Source organism: Cherax quadricarinatus, chromosome 58 (assembly GCF_038502225.1).
Source record: "Cherax quadricarinatus isolate ZL_2023a chromosome 58, ASM3850222v1, whole genome shotgun sequence".
Classification (NCBI taxonomy): domain Eukaryota; kingdom Metazoa; phylum Arthropoda; class Malacostraca; order Decapoda; family Parastacidae; genus Cherax; species Cherax quadricarinatus.
This window is the reverse complement of record NC_091349.1, coordinates 12,008,983-12,028,836: the sequence shown is the minus strand read 5'-3', so window position 1 is coordinate 12,028,836 and position 19,854 is coordinate 12,008,983. Positions and strand designations below refer to the sequence as shown.

At 41.5% G+C, this 19,854-nt stretch overlaps 1 protein-coding gene across 4 annotated transcripts in view; it reads left to right on the top strand.

Annotated features, from left to right (window-relative positions):
- Window positions 1-6,316: 6,316 nt before the first annotated feature.
- kra (basic leucine zipper and W2 domain-containing protein kra) overlaps window positions 6,317-19,854 on the top strand; it is a 106,659-nt gene continuing 93,121 nt past the window's right edge. The window contains exons 1-2 of one of the 4 annotated variants that reach the window (XM_053790142.2): window positions 6,330-6,464; window positions 14,875-14,969. In XM_053790142.2, the coding sequence (XP_053646117.1) occupies window positions 6,376-6,464; window positions 14,875-14,969 (184 nt within the window). In that variant the 5' untranslated portion in view covers window positions 6,330-6,375. Of the gene's footprint in view, window positions 6,465-14,874; window positions 14,970-19,854 lie in introns of all 4 variants that reach the window. The other 3 variants (XM_053790143.1, XM_053790145.1, XM_053790144.1) reach the window with 3 other exon arrangements.

Sequence of the window (19,854 nt, the reverse complement as noted above, 5' to 3'; positions counted from 1 at the left end):
GCAAGTTCTAAAAGCTAATAAGTATAAACGAGAGCCTGCAAAATTTTGGAGTAAGATTCGGCAACTTTTAAGTGCAAAACACAAGGCTCCTACCTACCTAATTCATACCTTCACTGATGATGATGATGAAGAGATTGAGATTAAACTTGATGATCCACGGGACCAGGCTAATTTGATGGGTGATGTATGGGAGAAAATTCTCTCCCACAATAACAGTCGTCGATTTAATAATAATCACTATCAGTTGGTCAATGAATGGAGAGATGAGAACTTAGATGATCTACAACCACTACCTTCCATCGTTACATCAACTCTTGAAGACGCCCACCCTCTTACTAGACCTATCACACTACTTGAGATGAGTCAGGTTATTGGAAGAATGCGAAATAGAGCCCCTGGTCTCTCTGGAATAACAATGAAACAAATAAAGTTCCTACCCAGAAATTGTAAAGTCTTTGGTTAATATCTTTAATGCCATCTTGGCCTCCGGACATTTTCCAGTTGTTTTTAAGACTGCTAGGATGATCTTTCTCGCTAAACCCAATAAAAACATCCATCAATCAACCAGAAAACTATAGACCTATATCATTACTTGAAGTCACTGGGAAAGTTCTTGAAAAGATCATTTCCAACAGACTGAACTACTATATGGAGTTTAATCACCTTTTACTGAAAAACAGTTTGGCTTTAAGACACATAGAGGTACCCATCATGCAATAAATATTATTTTTGATACTGTAGCGAGTCTGAAACATCAGGGCAATCTTGCCCTAATTGCCACCAGAGATGTTCATAATGCTTTTGATAGCTTATGGCATGATGGTCTTATATACAAACTTATTGACCTACCTGACCATAACTAGACATTTCTCAGATTTATACATAACTTCTTAACTCAAAGAAAAATCATTCCTACCTTTCATGGCAAGTCAACAGTGCCTTTTATACCGACAGCGGGTGTCTCACAAGGTTCTTGTCTTAATCCAATTCTATTCAATATGTGGAAAATTGCATTTAGGTGAAAAGCTCTGTTCCACAAGGCACAGTACTCGCTCCCATTTTGTTCCTCATCCTCATATCCGACATAGACGAGGATGTCAGCCACAGCAGCGTGTCTTCCTTTGCAGATGACACCCGAATCTGCATGACAGTGTCTTCCATTGCAGACACTGCAAGGCTCCAGGCGGACATCAACCAAATCTTTCAGTGGGCTGCAGAAAACAATATGAAGTTCAACGATGAGAAATTTCAATTACTCAGATATGGTAAACATGAGGAAATTAAATCTTCATCAGAGTACAAAACAAATTCTGGCCACAAAATAGAGCGAAACACCAACGTCAGAGACCTGGGAGTGATCATGTCGGAGGATCTCACCTTCAAGGACCATAACATTGTATCAATCGCATCGGCTAGAAAAATGACAGGATGGATAATGAGAACCTTCAAAACTAGGGAGGCCAAGCCCATGATGACACTCTTCAGGTCACTTGTTCTATCTAGGCTGGAATATTGCTGCACACTAACAGCACCTTTCAAGGCAGGTGAAATTGCCGACCTAGAAAATGTACAGAGAACTTTCACGGCGCGCATAACGGAGATAAAACACCTCAATTATTGGGAGCGCTTGAGGTTCCTAAACCTGTATTCCCTGGAACGCAGGAGGGAGAGATACATGATTATATACACCTGGAAAATCCTAGAGGGACTAGTACCGAACTTGCACACGAAAATCACTCACTACGAAAGCAAAAGACTTGGCAGACGATGCACCACCCCCCAATGAAAAGCAGGGGTGTCACTAGCACGTTAAGAGACCATACAATAAGTGTCAGGGGCCCGAGACTGTTCAACTGCCTCCCAGCACACATAAGGGGGATTACCAACAGACCCCTGGCAGTCTTCAAGCTGGCACTGGACAAGCACCTAAAGTCAGTTCCTGATCAGCCGGGCTGTGGCTCGTGCGTTGGTTTGCGTGCAGCCAGCAGCAACAGCCTGGTTGATCAGGCTCTGATCCACCAGGAGGCCTGGTCACAGACCGGGCCGCGGGGGCGTTGACCCCCGGAACTATAGAGTAATTGATGGTGAATTATAAAGTAGTGATGGTGAGTTATATGGTAGTTAATAGTGAGTTATATGGTAGCTGATAGTGAGTTATGAGGTAGTTTTTGAATCCCTTGCGACCTTAGCCTTATAATCGCTTTTTGCTTTTCTTATTCTTTTCTGTATTTCTATCTTTAATTGAATATATTGATTTCTTAACTGCCCATCCCCTCTTTCGATACGCCTATATATGCCTCTCTTTTGACCAATGAGATGTTTTAATCTATTGTTCATCCATTTGGGATCATTTTTGTTCGATCTAATTTCACTACTTGGAACAAAAGTTGTCTGGGCAGCTAGAACTATGCTCTGAAAAACGTCATATTGGCAACCAAGATGGTAATTCCATGATATATTGAAACTAAGTGATTTGTGATCACTTTCCCAAGCTCATCTTTAACCTCAAGATTATTAATCAGTGACTCTTTGTTGGCAAGAACCAAGTCAAGCAGACTGCTTCCTCTAGTTGGTTCTGTTACAACCTGTTCTAAAAAGCAATCCTGGACCGTATCAAGAAAGTCACTAGACTCAAGATTTCCTGTCATATTGTTCCAATCAATTTGTCTAAAGTTAAAATCTCCCATTATCACAACATTTTCATATCTAGATGCCTTATAAATTTCGTCCCATAACAGCTTACTGCACTCCCTATCAAGGTTTGGGGGCCTATAAATCACACCCAGAATTAATTTGTCACGACCCTCGAGAAACTGTAGCCAATCAGATTCTGTGTTCGATGTTTCTAATCTTATATAATGTCTAAGACAATTTAAATTTTCTCTGACATACATCGCCACTCCACCACCCTTCCTGTTGACCCTAATAGTGTGGAATAGTTTATATCCCTGTATGTTGCATTCAGAAGGCATTTCTCTATCTTTCAGGTTGAACCAGGTCTCTGTTATACCAATAATATCTATATTACCTACACTTGCAAGTAATTTTAGCTCATCTATCTTATTTCTTAGACTCCTACTATTTGTATTAGTAAACCTTAAGGGAGCTAGTCACTCGCTGCCCCCTGCTATCTCTCTTTGTTTGTTGATCAATTGATTTGCCATTACTAGCAACTTTATTTTAAACATATCCCTGAGGTATCCCGGTAATAACTGCTGTTTTTAACCCTAACACTACAGCCTGATTGTTTCTCACAAACACCCATACCTCTATAATCTATCAGTTTAAATTCCTAGACAAGTCATCAATTACCCTCTCAATCGAATTGGCTAATGCAACCACTCCATCCCCAGAGAGATGAACCCCATCTCTTGCATACATATCACGTTTGCCAAAGAATAGGTCCCAGTTATCAATGAATGGGATTGCGAGTTCCTTGCAGTACCTGTCTAGCCAGCAATTTATACTACTTGCCCAAGACATCCATTCATTGCACAATCCCTTTCTAGGCAAGATGCTACATATGACTGGGATCCCTCCTTTAGACCTAACTACTTCTATGGCTGACCTGTACTTATCCAGCAGCTCCTGTCTCCTGCCCTCCCCAATGTCATTACCCCCAGCACTAAGACAGATAATGGGCTTGTTCCCATTACCTGACAATATTATCCAACCTGCTGACTATGCCACCAACACCAGCTCCAGGAAGTCACACTCTCTGTCTGACCTTTCTGTCTCTGTTACAAAAAGCACAGTCCATATATCTTACCTAAGAATCTCCTACTATTAAAATATTCTTACCTTGATTAGCAGGGGAATCAGTGGTACCTTCAACCTCACTAACCACTGAAGTGCACTCGTCCTGAAGAACAGAGAATCGATTTCCTACCTTCACATCTTCTCTGTTTACCCTCCTTATCTTCCTTCTTCCTGAACTGGAACCACCTGCCACTTAAAGCGGCTGCCACTATCACTGCTAGTGACCATTTCCTCCTTACCAGCTAAATCCTTCTCACACTCACTCCCAAACTCATCTAGGCGAAGCTTCAGCCTCCTGTTTTCCTCATGAAGAAGTAGAACCTCCTTCTTCAACACTTTAACCTGAGATTCTAAAACACTACAACAAGCCATGGTGCTTGGTAACACCCCACGCTAACTCCCAGAGCTTAGGACAGGTATGACCGCAGGTGACCACTGACCTCAGCTTATTGATGAGTTATATGGTAGTTGATGGGGAATTATGAGGTAGTTGATAGTGAGTTATAAGGTAGTTGATGGTGAGTTATAAGGTAGTTGATGGTGAGTTATAAGGTAGTTGACGGTGAGTTATAAGGTAGTTGATGGTGAGTTATGAGGTAGTTGATGGTGAGTTATGAGGTAGTTGATGGTGAGTTATGAGGTAGTTGATGGTGAGTTATGAGGTAGCTGATGATGAGTTATAAGTTAGTTGATGAGTTATAAGGTAGTTGATGGTGAGTTGTATGGTAGTTGATGGTGAGTTATATGGTAGTTGTTGGTGAGTTAATTGTAGGAAAAGTCGGTCGATGGATCTATAATTTCCTCACTAACAGAACACAGAGAGTAGTAGTCAACAGAGTAAAGTCCGAGGCAGGCACAGTGAAAAGCTCTGTTCCAAAGGCACAGTACTCGCTCCCATCTTGTTCCTCATCCTCATATCCGACATAGACAAGGATGTCAGCCACAGCACCGTGTCTTCCTTTGCAGATGACACCCGAATCTGCATGACAGTGTCTTCCATTGCAGACACTGCAAGGCTCCAGGCGGACATCAACCAAATCTTTCAGTGGGCTGCAGAAAACAATATGAAGTTCAACGATGAGAAATTTCAATTACTCAGATATGGTAAACACGAGGAAATTAAATCTTCATCAGAGTACAAAACAAATTCTGGCCACAAAATAGAGCGAAACACCAACGTCAAAGACCTGGGAGTGATCATGTCGGAGGATCTCACCTTCAAGGACCATAACATTGTATCGATCGCATCTGCTAGAAAAATGACAGGATGGATAATGAGAACCTTCAAAACGAGGGATGCCAAGGCCATGATGACACTTTTCAGGTCATCACTTGTTCTATCTAGGCTGGAATATTGCTGCACTCTAACAGCACCTTTCAAGGCAGGTGAAATTGCTGACCTAGAAAATGTACAGAGAACCTTCACGGCGCGTATAACGGAGATAAAACACCTCAATTACTGGGAGTGCTTGAGGTTCCTAAAACTGTATTCCCTGGAATGCGGGCGGGAGATATACATGATTATATACACCTGGAAAATCCTAGAGGGACTAGTACCGAACTTGCACACGAAAATCACTCACTACGAAAGCAAAAGACTTGGCAGACGATGCACCACCCCCCCCAATGAAAAGCAGGGGTGTCACTAGCACGTTAAGAGACCATACAATAAGTGTCAGGGGCCCGAGACTGTTCAACTGCCTCCCAGCATACATAAGGGGGATTACCAACAGACCCCTGGCAGTCTTCAAGCTGGCACTGGACAAGCACCTAAAGTCGGTTCCTGACCAGCCGGGCTGTGGCTCGTACGTTGGTTTGCGTGCAGCCAGCAGTAACAGCCTGGTTGATCAGGCTCTGATCCACCAGGAGGCCTGGTCACAGACCGGGCTGCGGGGGCGTTGACCCCCGGAACTCTCTCCAGGTAAACTCCAGGTAGTTGATGGTGAGTTATATGGTAGTTGATGGTGAGTTATATGGTAGTTGATGGTGAGTTATATGGTAGTTGATGGTGAGTTATATGGTAGTTGATGGTGAGTTATATGGTAATTGTTGGTGAGTTATATGGTAGTTGATGGTGAGTTATATGGTAGTTGATGGTGAGTTATATTGTAGTTGATGGTGAGTTATATGGTAGTTGATGGTGAGTTATATGGTAATTGTTGGTGAGTTATACGGTAGTTGATGGTGAGTTATATGGTAGTTGATGGTGAGTTATATGGTAGTTGATGGTGAGTTATATGGTAATTGTTGGTGAGTTATATGGTAGTTGTTGGTGAGTTATATGGTAGTTGATGGTGAGTTATATGGTAGTTGATGGTGAGTTATATGGTAGTTGATGGTGAGTTATATGGTAGTTGATGGTGAGTTATATGGTAGTTGAGAGAGAGTTTGAAGCTGCCGCCTTCACACACTGACTCACGGTTACTCTCCACATTGGAACCCTCCCAAGTGCTTCTAAAACACCAATTTCCACCCTTTTACCCGCCTTCACTCTAGCCTAGAGTGGCCGTGGGCGGAGGCAGGGGCGTGGAGGCATTCATACGAGCAGTGTGAGTGGGCGTGAGAACATAATAAGGGCGTAGTGGGTGTTAAATAAAGTGTAGTGGCTGGTGGTGGATGGGCCGCCTCCCCCCACTTACACTTCCACGCGTTGTTCAGCCGCAGCTCGTGATAAGGTTTTCTTTCTTTAGTTTTGTTTATTTTTTGTAAGTATTGCATCTGGATTTTGTTGGTTTGTGCATGTTTGTTGTCCCAGGGGACCGGGGAGGTTAATTCTGAGGGGATTGAGGGCGACGAGGAGGCTAAATAGGGAGGAAAAGGGAGAGTGCACGGTTGTGGGTTGACATTTGTGTAAGACCTTGCTGTCAGGGATACGGTTTGTGGGGTGTTTTTTCTATTTTTCCGGCTTCGCTGAGGGTAGTATGTTTCTTTATAGGCAGTTTGGTGGCGTGAGTATGTAGGGAAGCCTAAAAGGACTAATAATCACTCTTAACGGCGGATACGTGTAATAATGTTTTATTTAGGGTTAGCCTCGTTTATTTTGGCTCGTGGAATTGATAGTTCGTTTTATATTTTAGTTTGTTTCTATCATGGTGGGGACGGTGATGGTTGGTGGAGAGGTTGTTACCAGGGTGTTGGGTTCAGTCTGATGGTTACCTTAATGTGACGTTATTATCCTGGGTTCAACATGGCCGCCGCTGCCCTCTATACATAGTATTTTTTTTTTCTATACATAGTAATTTTTTTTTTTTTTTGGTTGGGGGGCAGTATGCTTGCCCTGCCAATACCCAGGCTATTGACTCTTACTCTAGTAGTAATTTAACTATATTGAATTTTTGGACGTTTTCAAAAAACTTTACCCCCTCCCCCTCATCCCCCCATCTCCCCCCCCCACAAAATAAAAATAGGGAAGTGTACATATGATGAACATGAGGTAAATCCTTAACTGAGAATTATGGTGTGAATTAATGTTTTACATATGACTTGCATTGATAAGCCCCCAAGCTATACACTGCATTTTGGGTAATATTACTTAACTTTTTGGTATATCCTAGGTAATTTACACTGTATATGATTGTACTTATGTGTATCTCTGCTTAAATAAACTTACTGATCAAAATATAAAAGTAGTGTTTCCAACCTTAATCTGAAGTTTCTATCTTTGAAAAAGAAGAGTTAAAGTTTTAAACTTATCCAATTTTGTCTAAAAAATGCATGCTTGCATGATTTTTTCCTTCATGGGTGTTGTAGACACTGATGTAGCCAAAAGGTTTATTCTAAAATGAAAATTCAGATTAAGATTGTAAGGGCTTGTGTATTGACAGTAACGAGTTATAAATGTATAGGGTTTGTGGGGGTTTATCTGGATTACCTGGGGCAAGTAAGTTTATTTAGGTACAGGTGCTCATTAATACAGTTATTATAGTGTAAATTACCTAGGGTGAGGGCTGTTGCAATCCTTAAGGGCCTATTACCTGGAGTTTACCTGGAGAGAGTTTCGGGGGTCAACGCCCCCGCGGCCCGGTCTGTGACCAGGCCTCCTGGTGGATCAGCGCCTGATCAACCAGGCTGTTGCTGCTGGCTGCACGCAAACCAACGTACGAGCCACAGCCCGGCTGATCAGGAATTGACTTTAGGTGCTTGTCCAGTGCCAGCTTGAAGACTGCCAGGGGTCTGTTGGTAATCCCCCTTATGTGTGCTGGGAGGCAGTTGAACAGTCTCGGGCCCCTGACACTTATTGTATGGTCTCTTAACGTGCTAGTGACACCCCTGCTTTTCATTGGGGGGATGGTGCATCGTCTGCCAAGTCTTTTGCTTTCGTAGTGAGTGATTTTCGTGTGCAAGTTCGGTACTAGTCCCTCTAGGATTTTCCAGGTGTATATAATCATGTATCTCTCCCTCCTGCGTTCCAGGGAATACAGGTTTAGAAACCTCAAGCGCTCACAGTAATTGAGGTGTTTTATCTCCGTTATGCGCGCCGTGAAAGTTCTCTGTACATTTTCTAGGTCGGCAATTTCACCTGCCTTGAAAGGTGCTGTTAGAGTGCAGCAATATTCCAGCCTAGATAGAACAAGTGACCTGAAGAGTGTCATCATGGGCTTGGCCTCCCTAGTTTTGAAGGTTCTCATTATCCATCCTGTCATTTTTCTAGCAGATGCGATTGATACAATGTTATGGTCCTTGAAGGTGAGATCCTCCGACATAATCACTCCCAGGTCTTTGACGTTGGTGTTTCGCTCTATTTCGTGGCCAGAATTTGTTTTGTACTCTGATGAAGATTTAATTTCCTCATGTTTACCATATCTGAGTAATTGAAATTTCTCATCGTTGAACTTCATATTGTTTTCTGCAGCCCACTGAAAGATTTGGTTGATGTCCGCCTGGAGCCTTGCAGTGTCTGCAATGGAAGACACTGTCATGCAGATTCGGGTGTCATCTGCAAAGGAAGACACGGTGCTGTGGCTGACATCCTTGTCTATGTCGGATATGAGGATGAGGAACAAGATGGGAGCTAGTACTGTGCCTTGTGGAACAGAGCTTTTCACCGTAGCTGCCTCGGACTTTACTCTGTTGACGACTTCTCTGTGTTCTGTTAGTGAGGAAATTATAGATCCATCGACCGACTTTTCCTGTTATTCCTTTAGCGCGCATTTTGTGCGCTATTACGCCATGGTCACACTTGTCGAAGGCTTTTGCAAAGTCTGTATATATTACATCTGCATTCTTTTTGTCTTCTAGTGCATTTAGGACCTTGTCGTAGTGATCCAGTAGCTGAGACAGACAGGAGCGACCTGTTCTAAACCCATGTTGCCCTGGGTTGTGTAACTGATGGGTTTCTAGATGGGTGGTGATGTTGCTTCTTAGGACCCTTTCAAAGATTTTTATGATATGGGATGTTAGTGCTATTGGTCTGTAGTTCTTTGCTGTTGCTTTACTGCCCCCTTTGTGGAGTGGGGCTATGTCTGTTGTTTTTAGTAACTGAGGGACGACCCCCGTGTCCATGCTCCCTCTCCATAGGATGGAAAAGGCTCGTGATAGGGGCTTCTTGCAGTTCTTGATGAACACAGAGTTCCATGAGTCTGGCCCTGGGGCAGAGTGCATGGGCATGTCATTTATCGCCTGTTCGAAGTCATTTGGCGTCAGGATAACATCGGATAGGCTTGTGTTAATCAAATTTTGTGGCTCTCTCATAAAAAATTCATTTTGATCTTCGACTCTGTCTGGTTAGCGGCTTGCTAAAAACTGAGTCATATTGGGACTTGAGTAGCTCACTCATTTCCTTGCTGTCATCTGTGTAGGACCCATCTTGTTTAAGTAGGGGCCCAATACTGGGCGTTGTTCTCGATTTTGATTTGGCATAGGAGAAGAAATACTTTGGGTTTCTTTCGATTTCATTTATAGCTTTTAGTTCTTCCCGCGATTCCTGACTCCTAAAGGATTTTTTTAGCTTAAGTTCGATGCTTGCTATTTCTCTGACCAGTGTCTCCCTGCGCATTTCAGATATATTGACCTCTTTTAGCCGCTCTGTTATTCTTTTCCGTCGCCTGTAAAGGGAGCGCCTGTCTCTTTCTATTTTACATCTACTCCTCCTTTTTCTTAGAGGAATAAGCCTTGTGCATACATCGAGTGCCACCGAGTTAATCTGTTCTAGGCATAAGTTTGGGTCTGTGTTGCTTAGTATATCTTCCCAGCTTATATCGGTTAGGACTTGGTTTACTTGGTCCCACTTTATGTTTTTGTTATTGAAGTTGAATTTGGTGAATGCTCCCTCGTGACTAGTCTCATTTTGTCGGTCTGGGGCTCCTCGCATACATGTCTGAACCTCAATTATGTTGTGATCTGAGTATATTGTTTTTGATATGGTGACATTTCTTATCAGATCATCATTGTTAGTGAATATGAGGTCTAGTGTATTCTCCAGTCTAGTAGGCTCTATTATTTGCTGGTTTAAATTGAATTTTCTGCAGAGATTTAAAAGCTCGTGTGAGTGTGAGTTTTCATCAGAGCTGCCTCCTGGTGTTATTACTGCAACAATATTATTTGCTATATTCCTCCATTTTAGGTGCCTTAAGTTGAAATCCCCCAGGAGCAAGATGTTGGGTGCAGGAGCTGGAAGATTTTCCAGACAGTGGTCAATTTTTAACAGCTGTTCCTGGAATTGCTGGGATGTTGCATCCGGAGGCTTGTAGACTACCACAATGACTAGGTTTTGGTTCTCGACCTTTACTGCTAAAACTTCCACTACGTCATTTGAGGCATTAAGCAGTTCTGTGCAAACAAGTGACTCTGCAATGTACAGGCCAACCCCCCCCTTTTGCCTGTTCACTCTGTCACATCTGTATAGGTTGTAACCTGGGATCCATATTTCATTGTCCAAGTGATCCTTTGTGGGTCTCAGTGAAAGCCGCGAACATTGCCTTTGCCTCTGCAAGCAGTCCACGGATGAAAGGTATTTTGTTGTTTGTTGCTGGCTTTAGACCCTGTATATTTGCAAAGAAGAATGTTATCGGACTGGTGGTATTGTTGGTACTGGGCTTGTGGCTCGCATGGTAGCATCTTCGGCTCTCAGCTGAGGGATCTGGGTCTGAACCCATAAGTGAAAATGGTGGGCATGTTTCCTTACACTAGCTCACCAAGCAGTAGGTAGGTAGCTGGGTTTTATTGCTCTGGGTTGCATTCTGAGGAAGAAGACCAGTGGCCTTCATTTGCTGATAATAAGCAACTGTCTTTATTGAACTATCCTTTGTTACTAACCCTTCAAATTAATAATTTGAATAAAATGTCTGTCAAATGTTTTAAAAACTCGAGCTCATTTTGTGTGCTAAGGTGACGTTTTCCGAGTGAAATATTGAAATCCCAGTACGACTCTGTGTTTAGTGAACCACTAATCAGTCTGAGGATCGACGACCCAAATGATTTCTTCAGAATGAGCCTCAAAACTCCATAAATGTATGCCAGATTTCCGACATTACCCTAACTCCGATAGATTTCAAAAAAGCCATTGACAACATGCCTATGCACTCAGCCCCGGGCCCAGACTCGTGGAACTCTGTTTTCATTAAGAACTGCAAGAAAGCCCTCTCGCGTGCCCTAAGTACACTATGGAGGAGGAGCTTGGACATGGGTGAAATTCCACAGTCACTTAAAACAACGGATATAGCCCCACTCCATAAAGGTGGCAGCAAAGCATTAGCTAAGAACTATAGACCAATAGCTCTGACGTCCCACATCATAAAAATCTTTGAAAGAGTGTTAAGAAGCAGGATTGCAAATCACCTGGATTCCCAAAATCTGCACAATCCAGGGCAATATGGGTTCAGGGCAGGTCGCTCCTGCCTCTCACAACTACTGGATCACTATGACATGGCCTTGGATGCACTGGAAGAAAATCAGAATGCAGATGTAATATACACAGACTTTGCAAAAGCATTTGACAAATGCGATCATGGCGTAATAGCCCATAAAATACGTGCTAAAGGAATAACTGGGAAAGTGGGGAGATGGATCTTCAACTTCCTAACAAATCGAACACAAAGAGTAGTGGTCAACAGAGTTAAATCGGAGGCTGCCATAGTGAAGAGCTCTGTTCCACAAGGCACAGTACTCGCCCCCATCTTATTCCTTATCCTCATATCAGACATAGACAGAGATATACACCACAGCACCGTATCATCCTTTGCAGATGATACTAGGATCTGCATGAGGCTGTCATCTGCTGAGGACGCGGTTAACCTCCAAGAAGATATAAACAAAGTTTTCCAGTGGGCAACGGTAAACAATATGATGTTCAATGAGGACAAATTCCAACTACTCCGTTATGGAAAACTTGAGGAGATAATAACTAGAACAGAGTATACTACTGACTCCGGCCATACAATAGAGCGGAAAAATAATGTAAGAGACCTGGGAATAGTAATGTCTGAGGATCTCACTTTCAAGGATCACAACAGTGCCACGATCACACGTGCAAAGAAAATGATAGGATGGATAATGAGAACTTTCAAAACGAGAGATGCGAAGCCTATGATGATCCTTCTCAAATCACTTGTTCTCTCTAGGCTGGAATACTGCTGTACATTAACATCTCCATTCAAAGCAGGTGAAATCGCAGATCTAGAGTGTACAGAGATCCTTTACTGCACGTATAAGTTCTGTCAAGCACCTTAACTACTGGGAACGCTTGGAAGCACTTGACTTGTACTCGTTGGAATGCAGGAGGGAGAGATATATCATAATCTACACTTGGAAAATCTTGGAAGGAATGGTCCCAAATCTGCACACAGAAATCACTCCCTACGAAAGTAAAAGACTGGGCAGGCGATGCAAAATGCCCCCAATAAAAAGTAGAGGCGCCATTGGTACACTAAGGGAAAACACCATAAGTGTCCGGGGCCCAAAACTGTTCAACAGCCTCCCATCAAGCATTAGGGGAATTGCCAATAAACCCCTGGCTGCCTTCAAGAGAGAGCTGGACAGATACCTAAAGTCAGTGCCGGATCAGCCGGGCTGTGGCTCGTACGTTGGACTGCGTGCGGCCAGCAGTAACAGCCTAGTTGATCAGGCCCTGATCCATCGGGAGGCCTGGTCGTGGGCCGGGCCGCGGGGGCGTTGATCCCCGGAATAACCTCCAGGTAACCACACTAGTCTTGTTGACTTGTGTATAATAAAAAAAAATTATGGGAAATTCATTGAGCAGATTTTCGACAGTCCAGTTGGCACTTTTTAATTTGAGGGCCATGCATCAAGCCCCTTCACTGAAATTTTTTTTTTTACACCTAATTCAACTAAAGTTTATTCTTCAGTTGTCCATAAATAAGAAGTTCAATAATGAATTCAATGAATTAGCACTCCATGGCTTTGGGGGGCTGAATGTATCATTCATTTATGAATATTAAAGTACATAATGGTAAAAGTAACTTTGTTGGGATACCTTTCATGAGTTCTGAGAGTTTTTCTACTGAGCTTAGTCATGAGCCAGGCTTGTTTGGTGCTTGCCTGGTCAACCAGGCTGTTGCTGCTGGTGGCCCACTGACCCACACAGTCATCACAGCCTGATTGATCTGGCACCCGGTGAAGATTCTAGTCTAGTTTTCTTTTGAAGACTTCTTCACTTGTCCCAGCAGTGTTTTGATATCTTCTGGTAAGATGTTGAATAGTCTGGGGCCATGGACGTTGATAGTGTTCTCTTATTTTGCCCACTGTACCCCTGCTTTTGACTGGGTTTATTTTACACTTCCTCCCATGTCGCTCCAGTATGTTATGGCAGTGTGCAGATTTGTAACCAGGCCCTAGAGTTCTTTCCAGGTATATATTATCTTGTATCTCTCCTCTGCTTCAGTGGTTACGTATTTAGTACTGTAAGGCATTCCCAATAATTTAAATGCTTTATTGGGGCTCTGCTGGCAGTAAATGATCTGTGCATCTGCTCCAGCACACACACACTTTCCTGCCCTGAATGGGGCATTCAACACTGAGCAATATTCCAGGTCAGGTCACATTCACTTCAGGAGCATGGCATCAGACCTAGTAGCACAAGATGGTCAGGTCCATCTCGCACCCACTCGTGTATTTATCTAACCTATTTTTAAAATTGCACAATGTTTTAGCTTCTATGATGGTACTTGGAAGTTTTTTCCACTCGTCCACAGCTCTTACTAAACCAGTGCTTTCCTATATCCTTCATGAATCGGAATTTTTCCAACTTAAAACCATTGCTGCGAGTCCTGTCTTGGCTAGATATTTTTAACACTATTTGCATACCCTTTCTTTTACCGCACTGACTCATGTTTGTGTCTTCTGCAAATGATATAAAACTGACAGGTGCTTTTATGCCAGCTATGAAGATAAGAAACAGAAGTGCCAGGACAATGCCTTGGGGTACTACTATTATTTGCACTGTTAGAAACCTGAGAATCCATCTGCCTACCTTCCCTGTTATGTCTATGGCCCTCATTTTGTGTGTAATCCCCCCATAATCCCATTTGTCAAACGCCTTTTCAAAAGGTGTTTCACATCTTTGTTTTGGTATTTTTCCAATGCCTCTGTAATTGTCAGTGGTTTAACAGTTGACAAGCATGATCATCTAGTTCTAAAACTGTGCTGATTTGGATTATGCAAGTTGTGCCATTTCATAAAGTTTGTAATTTGGCATCTAGTCACTTTTGAAGATTATGATGTGGGATGTTAGGGCTACTGGTCTGTAAGTTTTGGCTAGTTCTCTACTTCCTTTATGCATTTAGCTATGTTTGCACTCTATAAGGTCTCTGGTGGTGTTCCAACTTCAGTATATATTTGATATCAGTTTTATTTTTTTTTTTAATTTTCAAGTGGTTGTAATTGCTTTGCTCTCCTACTGTTTGGTAAGAAGCTATTGGTATCTGTTTTGAAACTAATTTTTTCTCACCTTAGTTCACAACTAAGAATTCTTGCTGATGAGTTCATTTGAACTGAATGAATGTCTTGTGTACTCGGTGTGGGAAAAGTTGTTACGAACTGTAGTTCGTCTTGAGTAGATATCATTTTTGTTAATTTAAAGAGATCTGAACTATTTACATGTCTTAAAAAGTTCAGTTTATATTGCAGGGTATTCATTTTTAAGTTGTAATTTAATTCCAGAGCATTGAATATAATGTCTTGGTACCCCAATGAAACAGGATGCAAGAACTTGGTAACAAAACAGGGTGAACCTCCTGGGGACACTAAAAAAGAAGGTTGGTGTAAATAAATAATGTGTAGATGCAGAACGTTGGTTAAAATTGACTAACAAAATCCTTGAAAAAAGTAGTTGAATTTGCTAGTGGTGTACAATTTCAGTGGGCTTTTAAATGTTAATATACAGTTGTGTGTCACTGGTGTAAGCAGCCAGATTCAGTAAAAATTTGACATTTAGTACAGTATAGTTTAAGTTAGCAAAGGATGCAGTAGAAGTAAATGCATAATCACTCCTGGAAAATGTAGAACATTATTTAAGGCTCAAGGAAAGTTTTTTAATTTAACCCGTAAACAGTCCAGGCAGATCTACGTTCACATGTGTAGTGCTCCAAAAGTAGATCTACCTTTTTTTTTTTTTACATATTTTCAAATATAACAAAAAAAACAAGTAGATCAAAGTTTTTTTACTTTCAAATGTAAAAAAAAAAAAAAATTTTTTTTTCATTCAAATGTTGAAAAAAAACGTATATATACGTTTGCACCGTTTACGGGTTAAACAGCATCTGATAATTATAGTACATACTGTAGCAGGTAAATAAATATATTGGGCTAGGAAGGCTGTGATCTTGAGAGCAGCACCATATAGCAGTTGAATGAAAAGGTTGTCATTTGTAGATACAAAAAGTACAGTGTAAATATTTTATAAAACAGTAGTAACTTGGTTATCATAAATTTGAAATTGACTTAAAATTATGGTAGCCATTTTATTCTCCCATTTGTTGCACTACATAGTAGTTTATATATTTATGGGTGAAAATTTGCCTTTGTTTGCAGCCACATAAACCTTTTCACTGTTCAGTGTTCAGACCCCCCAAAATTAATATTGCTCCCAGTGTCCACTTCAATTTTTTTTTCCCCTCCTGAAAGGGTAAGGAGACTTTTTGTTAGGTAATGACAACAAAATACAGGCAGGCCCCTCTTATACAGCAGGTTACATTCCAGGCTGCACTAGAAAGTGAGATGTAGCTGCCTTTCACTTTCACATGCATGTAAAATCTTGATAACGTGTTTGTATGTACTGTCAAATACATACAGTAGAAAAAGTTGGAGGGAGGGGGTAAGGGAGGATTTGTGTGCGAGGAGCTTGGACTTCCAACAGGCGTACGTGAGCAGTTTGATAGCAAATGGAGAAAAATGATTTTTAGGACTAGACGTGCTGTTGGATTGTAAGCAAGGTAACATTTATGGAAGGGTTCAGGGAAACCGGCAGGCTGGAATTGATTCCTGGAGATGGGAAGTACAGTGCCAGCAGCTAGCATTCTGAAAGAAGGGTACTAGTGTCGCAGTTTCATAACTGTAGTGTAAGCATGCCTGTGGTAAGACAGTGATAGTGAATGATGATGGAAGTTTTTTGGGCCACCCTGCCTTGGTGGGAAATGGCCAGTGTGTTTAAAAAAAAAAAAAAAGCAGGACCCCACTTTACAGTATTTTGCCTTATGGCGTTCCACTAATAGAGATTTCAAATTATGAGCAAAATGCATTACAGTGGTACCTTGACTTGCGAGTTTAGATCATTCCGTGACCGAGCTCGTAACTCAATTTGCTCGTATATCAAATCAGTTTTCCATATTGAAATTAATTGATATGCCATTAATCCATTCCAGCCCCCAAAAACTACCCCAGTTCTTTTGTTACAGGTTTTTAAATAAATGCATTTATAAATAAGAAATATTGTATACTCCACCCACCACCATATCTACATCCACCACCCTCACTACTCCACCCACCACCATATCTACTCCACCCACCACCATATCTACTCCACCCACCACCATATCTACTCCACCCACCACCATATCTACTCCACCCACCACCATATCTACTCCACCCACCACCATATCTACTCCACCCACCACCATATCTACTCCACCCACCTTAATGTTTCTGGTAAAACTCTCGTGTTGAAATGGAGGTTAACTCTTCCCCAGATTTATACGAGAACCAAACAAGGGTCGAAGTACCTCGCTACAATCTGGGATTAGTTATATTATTTATTTTTTATTATCACACTGGCCGATTCCCACCAAGGCAGGGTGGCCCGAAAAAGAAAAACTTTCGCCATCATTCACTCCATCACTGTCTTGCCAGAAGGGTGCTTTACACTACAGTTTTTAAACTGCAACATTAACACCCCTCCTTCAGAGTGCAGGCACTGTACTTCCCATCTCCAGGACTCAAGTCCGGCCTGCCGGTTTCCCTGAATCCCTTCATAAATGTTACTTTGCTCACACTCCAACAGCACGTCAAGTATTAAAAACCATTTGTCTCCATTCACTCCTATCAAACACGCTCACGCATGCCTGCTGGAAGTCCAAGCCCCTCGCACACAAAACCTCCTTTACCCCCTCCCTCCAACCTTTCCTAGGCCGACCCCTACCCCGCCTTCCTTCCACTACAGACTGATACACTCTTGAAGTCATTCTGTTTCGCTCCATTCTCTACATGTCCGAACCACCTCAACAACCCTTCCTCAGCCCTCTGGACAACAGTTTTGGTAATCCCGCACCTCCTCCTAACTTCCAAACTACGAATTCTCTGCATTATATTCACACCACACATTGCCCTCGGACATGACATCTCCACTGCCTCCAGCCTTCTCCTCGCTGCAACATTCATCACCCACGCTTCACACCCATATAAGAGCATTGGTAAAACTATACTCTCATACATTCCCCTCTTTGCCTCCAAGGACAAAGTTCTTTGTCTCCACAGACTCCTAAGTGCACCACTCACTCTTTTTCCCTCATCAATTCTATGATTCACCTCATCTTTCATAGACCCATCCGCTGACACGTCCACTCCCAAATATCTGAATACATTCACCTCCTCCATACTCTCTCCCTCCAATCTGATATCCAATCTTTCATCACCTAATCTTTTTGTTATCTGGGATTAGTGTGGGAGTATTATTCTTCCAGTTATGTCTTGGAAGAGCATATGGGATGGGATGAAGTACCTGACATTCCTCTGGGTACAGAGTTGGATTTAACTATAGGTACGCATATCTGAAGCTGGCTCGTAACTCAGATTTTGGCTCTCGAAGCAAAAAATCAACCGAGTGATGGCTTGCAACTCTGAAAACTCGTAAGTTGGGGCACTCGTAAGTCAAGGTACCACTGTATATGGTTCCCACCACCTGAGTTTACAATACGGTCACCATGTACCACCCGGTTTGTTTACATACTCCGTGAGCACAACTCTCCATTGTTTGGAAACTTTCCAAAATTTCAGGTGTTTTAAAGTTATTTCATATTTTATATATACTGTATTCTGATAATTATGCTTATGTATACTTGTACCTAAATAAACTTGAACACTGCTAGCATGCAGGTACACATTAAAATCACTAAGTCTCTTATTAGTCTTGAAGGCACCATAATAATAACAATAAAGATCACTCTGAGGCACATTAAATGTTGCATGTTATGTTAATATGTGTAGACATTTTGATTAATCCATCTAATATTTTTTCAAAATTATATAATAAACATGCAAAGTAATGTATAAACATGATAAATACACCCCACAGTAGAATAAATTATCATAAATATGAGATGTTTTTCCAGTCATCTTGTCTGAGTGTTGGAAAGAATAGTTTTCTCTAGTTCAACATCACAGAAAATGTGTACACAATAGTATTACTGGGGGTAACTATAGAAAATTATTCCTTTTGTATGCCTTCACTCAGTGTTGCTCATTATTTATTCTATTTTATCAATGTGAAGACAACTGGTACACAATGTAAAATGGTACAGTGGAACCTTGGCTTACGAATGCCCCACCATGCGAATTTTTCAGGATACAAACTGTCGTTTGGTCGATTTTTTGCTTCTGAATACGAAGGAAATTTCAGGATGTGAACTTTCCCTTCCAGGAAGGTTGCTTAAATAAGTTAATAAATAATATATGTACGTATTTCTTTGCAAAGGTTACAATGTGTGTTTACATGTCATCATATGATTGGAGCAAAGAAAGCCACTATCATGCCGAGGCATTTCGGGCAGACTTAACCTAATACTAATAGACTACTAAAGTCTAGACAGGTGAAAAGTGTACTAGTGGTAGTTACCAATGTTTTGCTGATGGTGGTGCCAACTATTGGCAGCCTTTTGAAGTTTCTCCTTACTGTTACTATTATTATTATTACTATTATTATTATTTATGTATTATTATTATTATTATTATTATTATTATTATTATTATTATTAGTAGTAGTAGTAGTAGTAGTAGTAGTACGTACGTGGTGAGGGGCTCTTGATCTAGGGAATTGAATCTGTGCTCCAAGTCCCTAAATTAATAATATAATTACAGTGGACCCCCGCATAACGATCGCCTCCGAATGCGACCAATTATGTAAGTGTATTTATGTAAGTGCGTTTGTACGTGTATGTTTGGGGGTCTGAAGTGGACTAACCTACTTCACAATATTCCTTATGGGAACAAATTCGGTCAGTACTGGCACCTGAACATACTTCTGGATTGAAAAAATATCGTTAACCGGGGGTCCACTGTATTATAATTATTAATTTATTATTATAATACGTAAGTACTACTAATAATGATAATACATAATATATAATACGTAATAGTATAATATAATATGTACGTACTGCGTATAATTTAGTTTGACACCACCACAATGGTCACCAGTTCACGTGTGCTTATGGAGCTACCCTTGCGGTGCAAGGAATTCTCGTGATTTCCTTAGGTTTGTGCAGTTAATTCACCAGATTTCTTTCCTCTAACCATGGGCCATAAGGAAGCAAGTGCAAAGGACAGTGCCGAGAAGAAAAAGAGGATGATTTTCATGGAATTAAAGCAAGAAATGATTAATAAGCACAGACTAGGTACGAGGGTTGAGGACTTGGTGAGTTGAGTACCTAT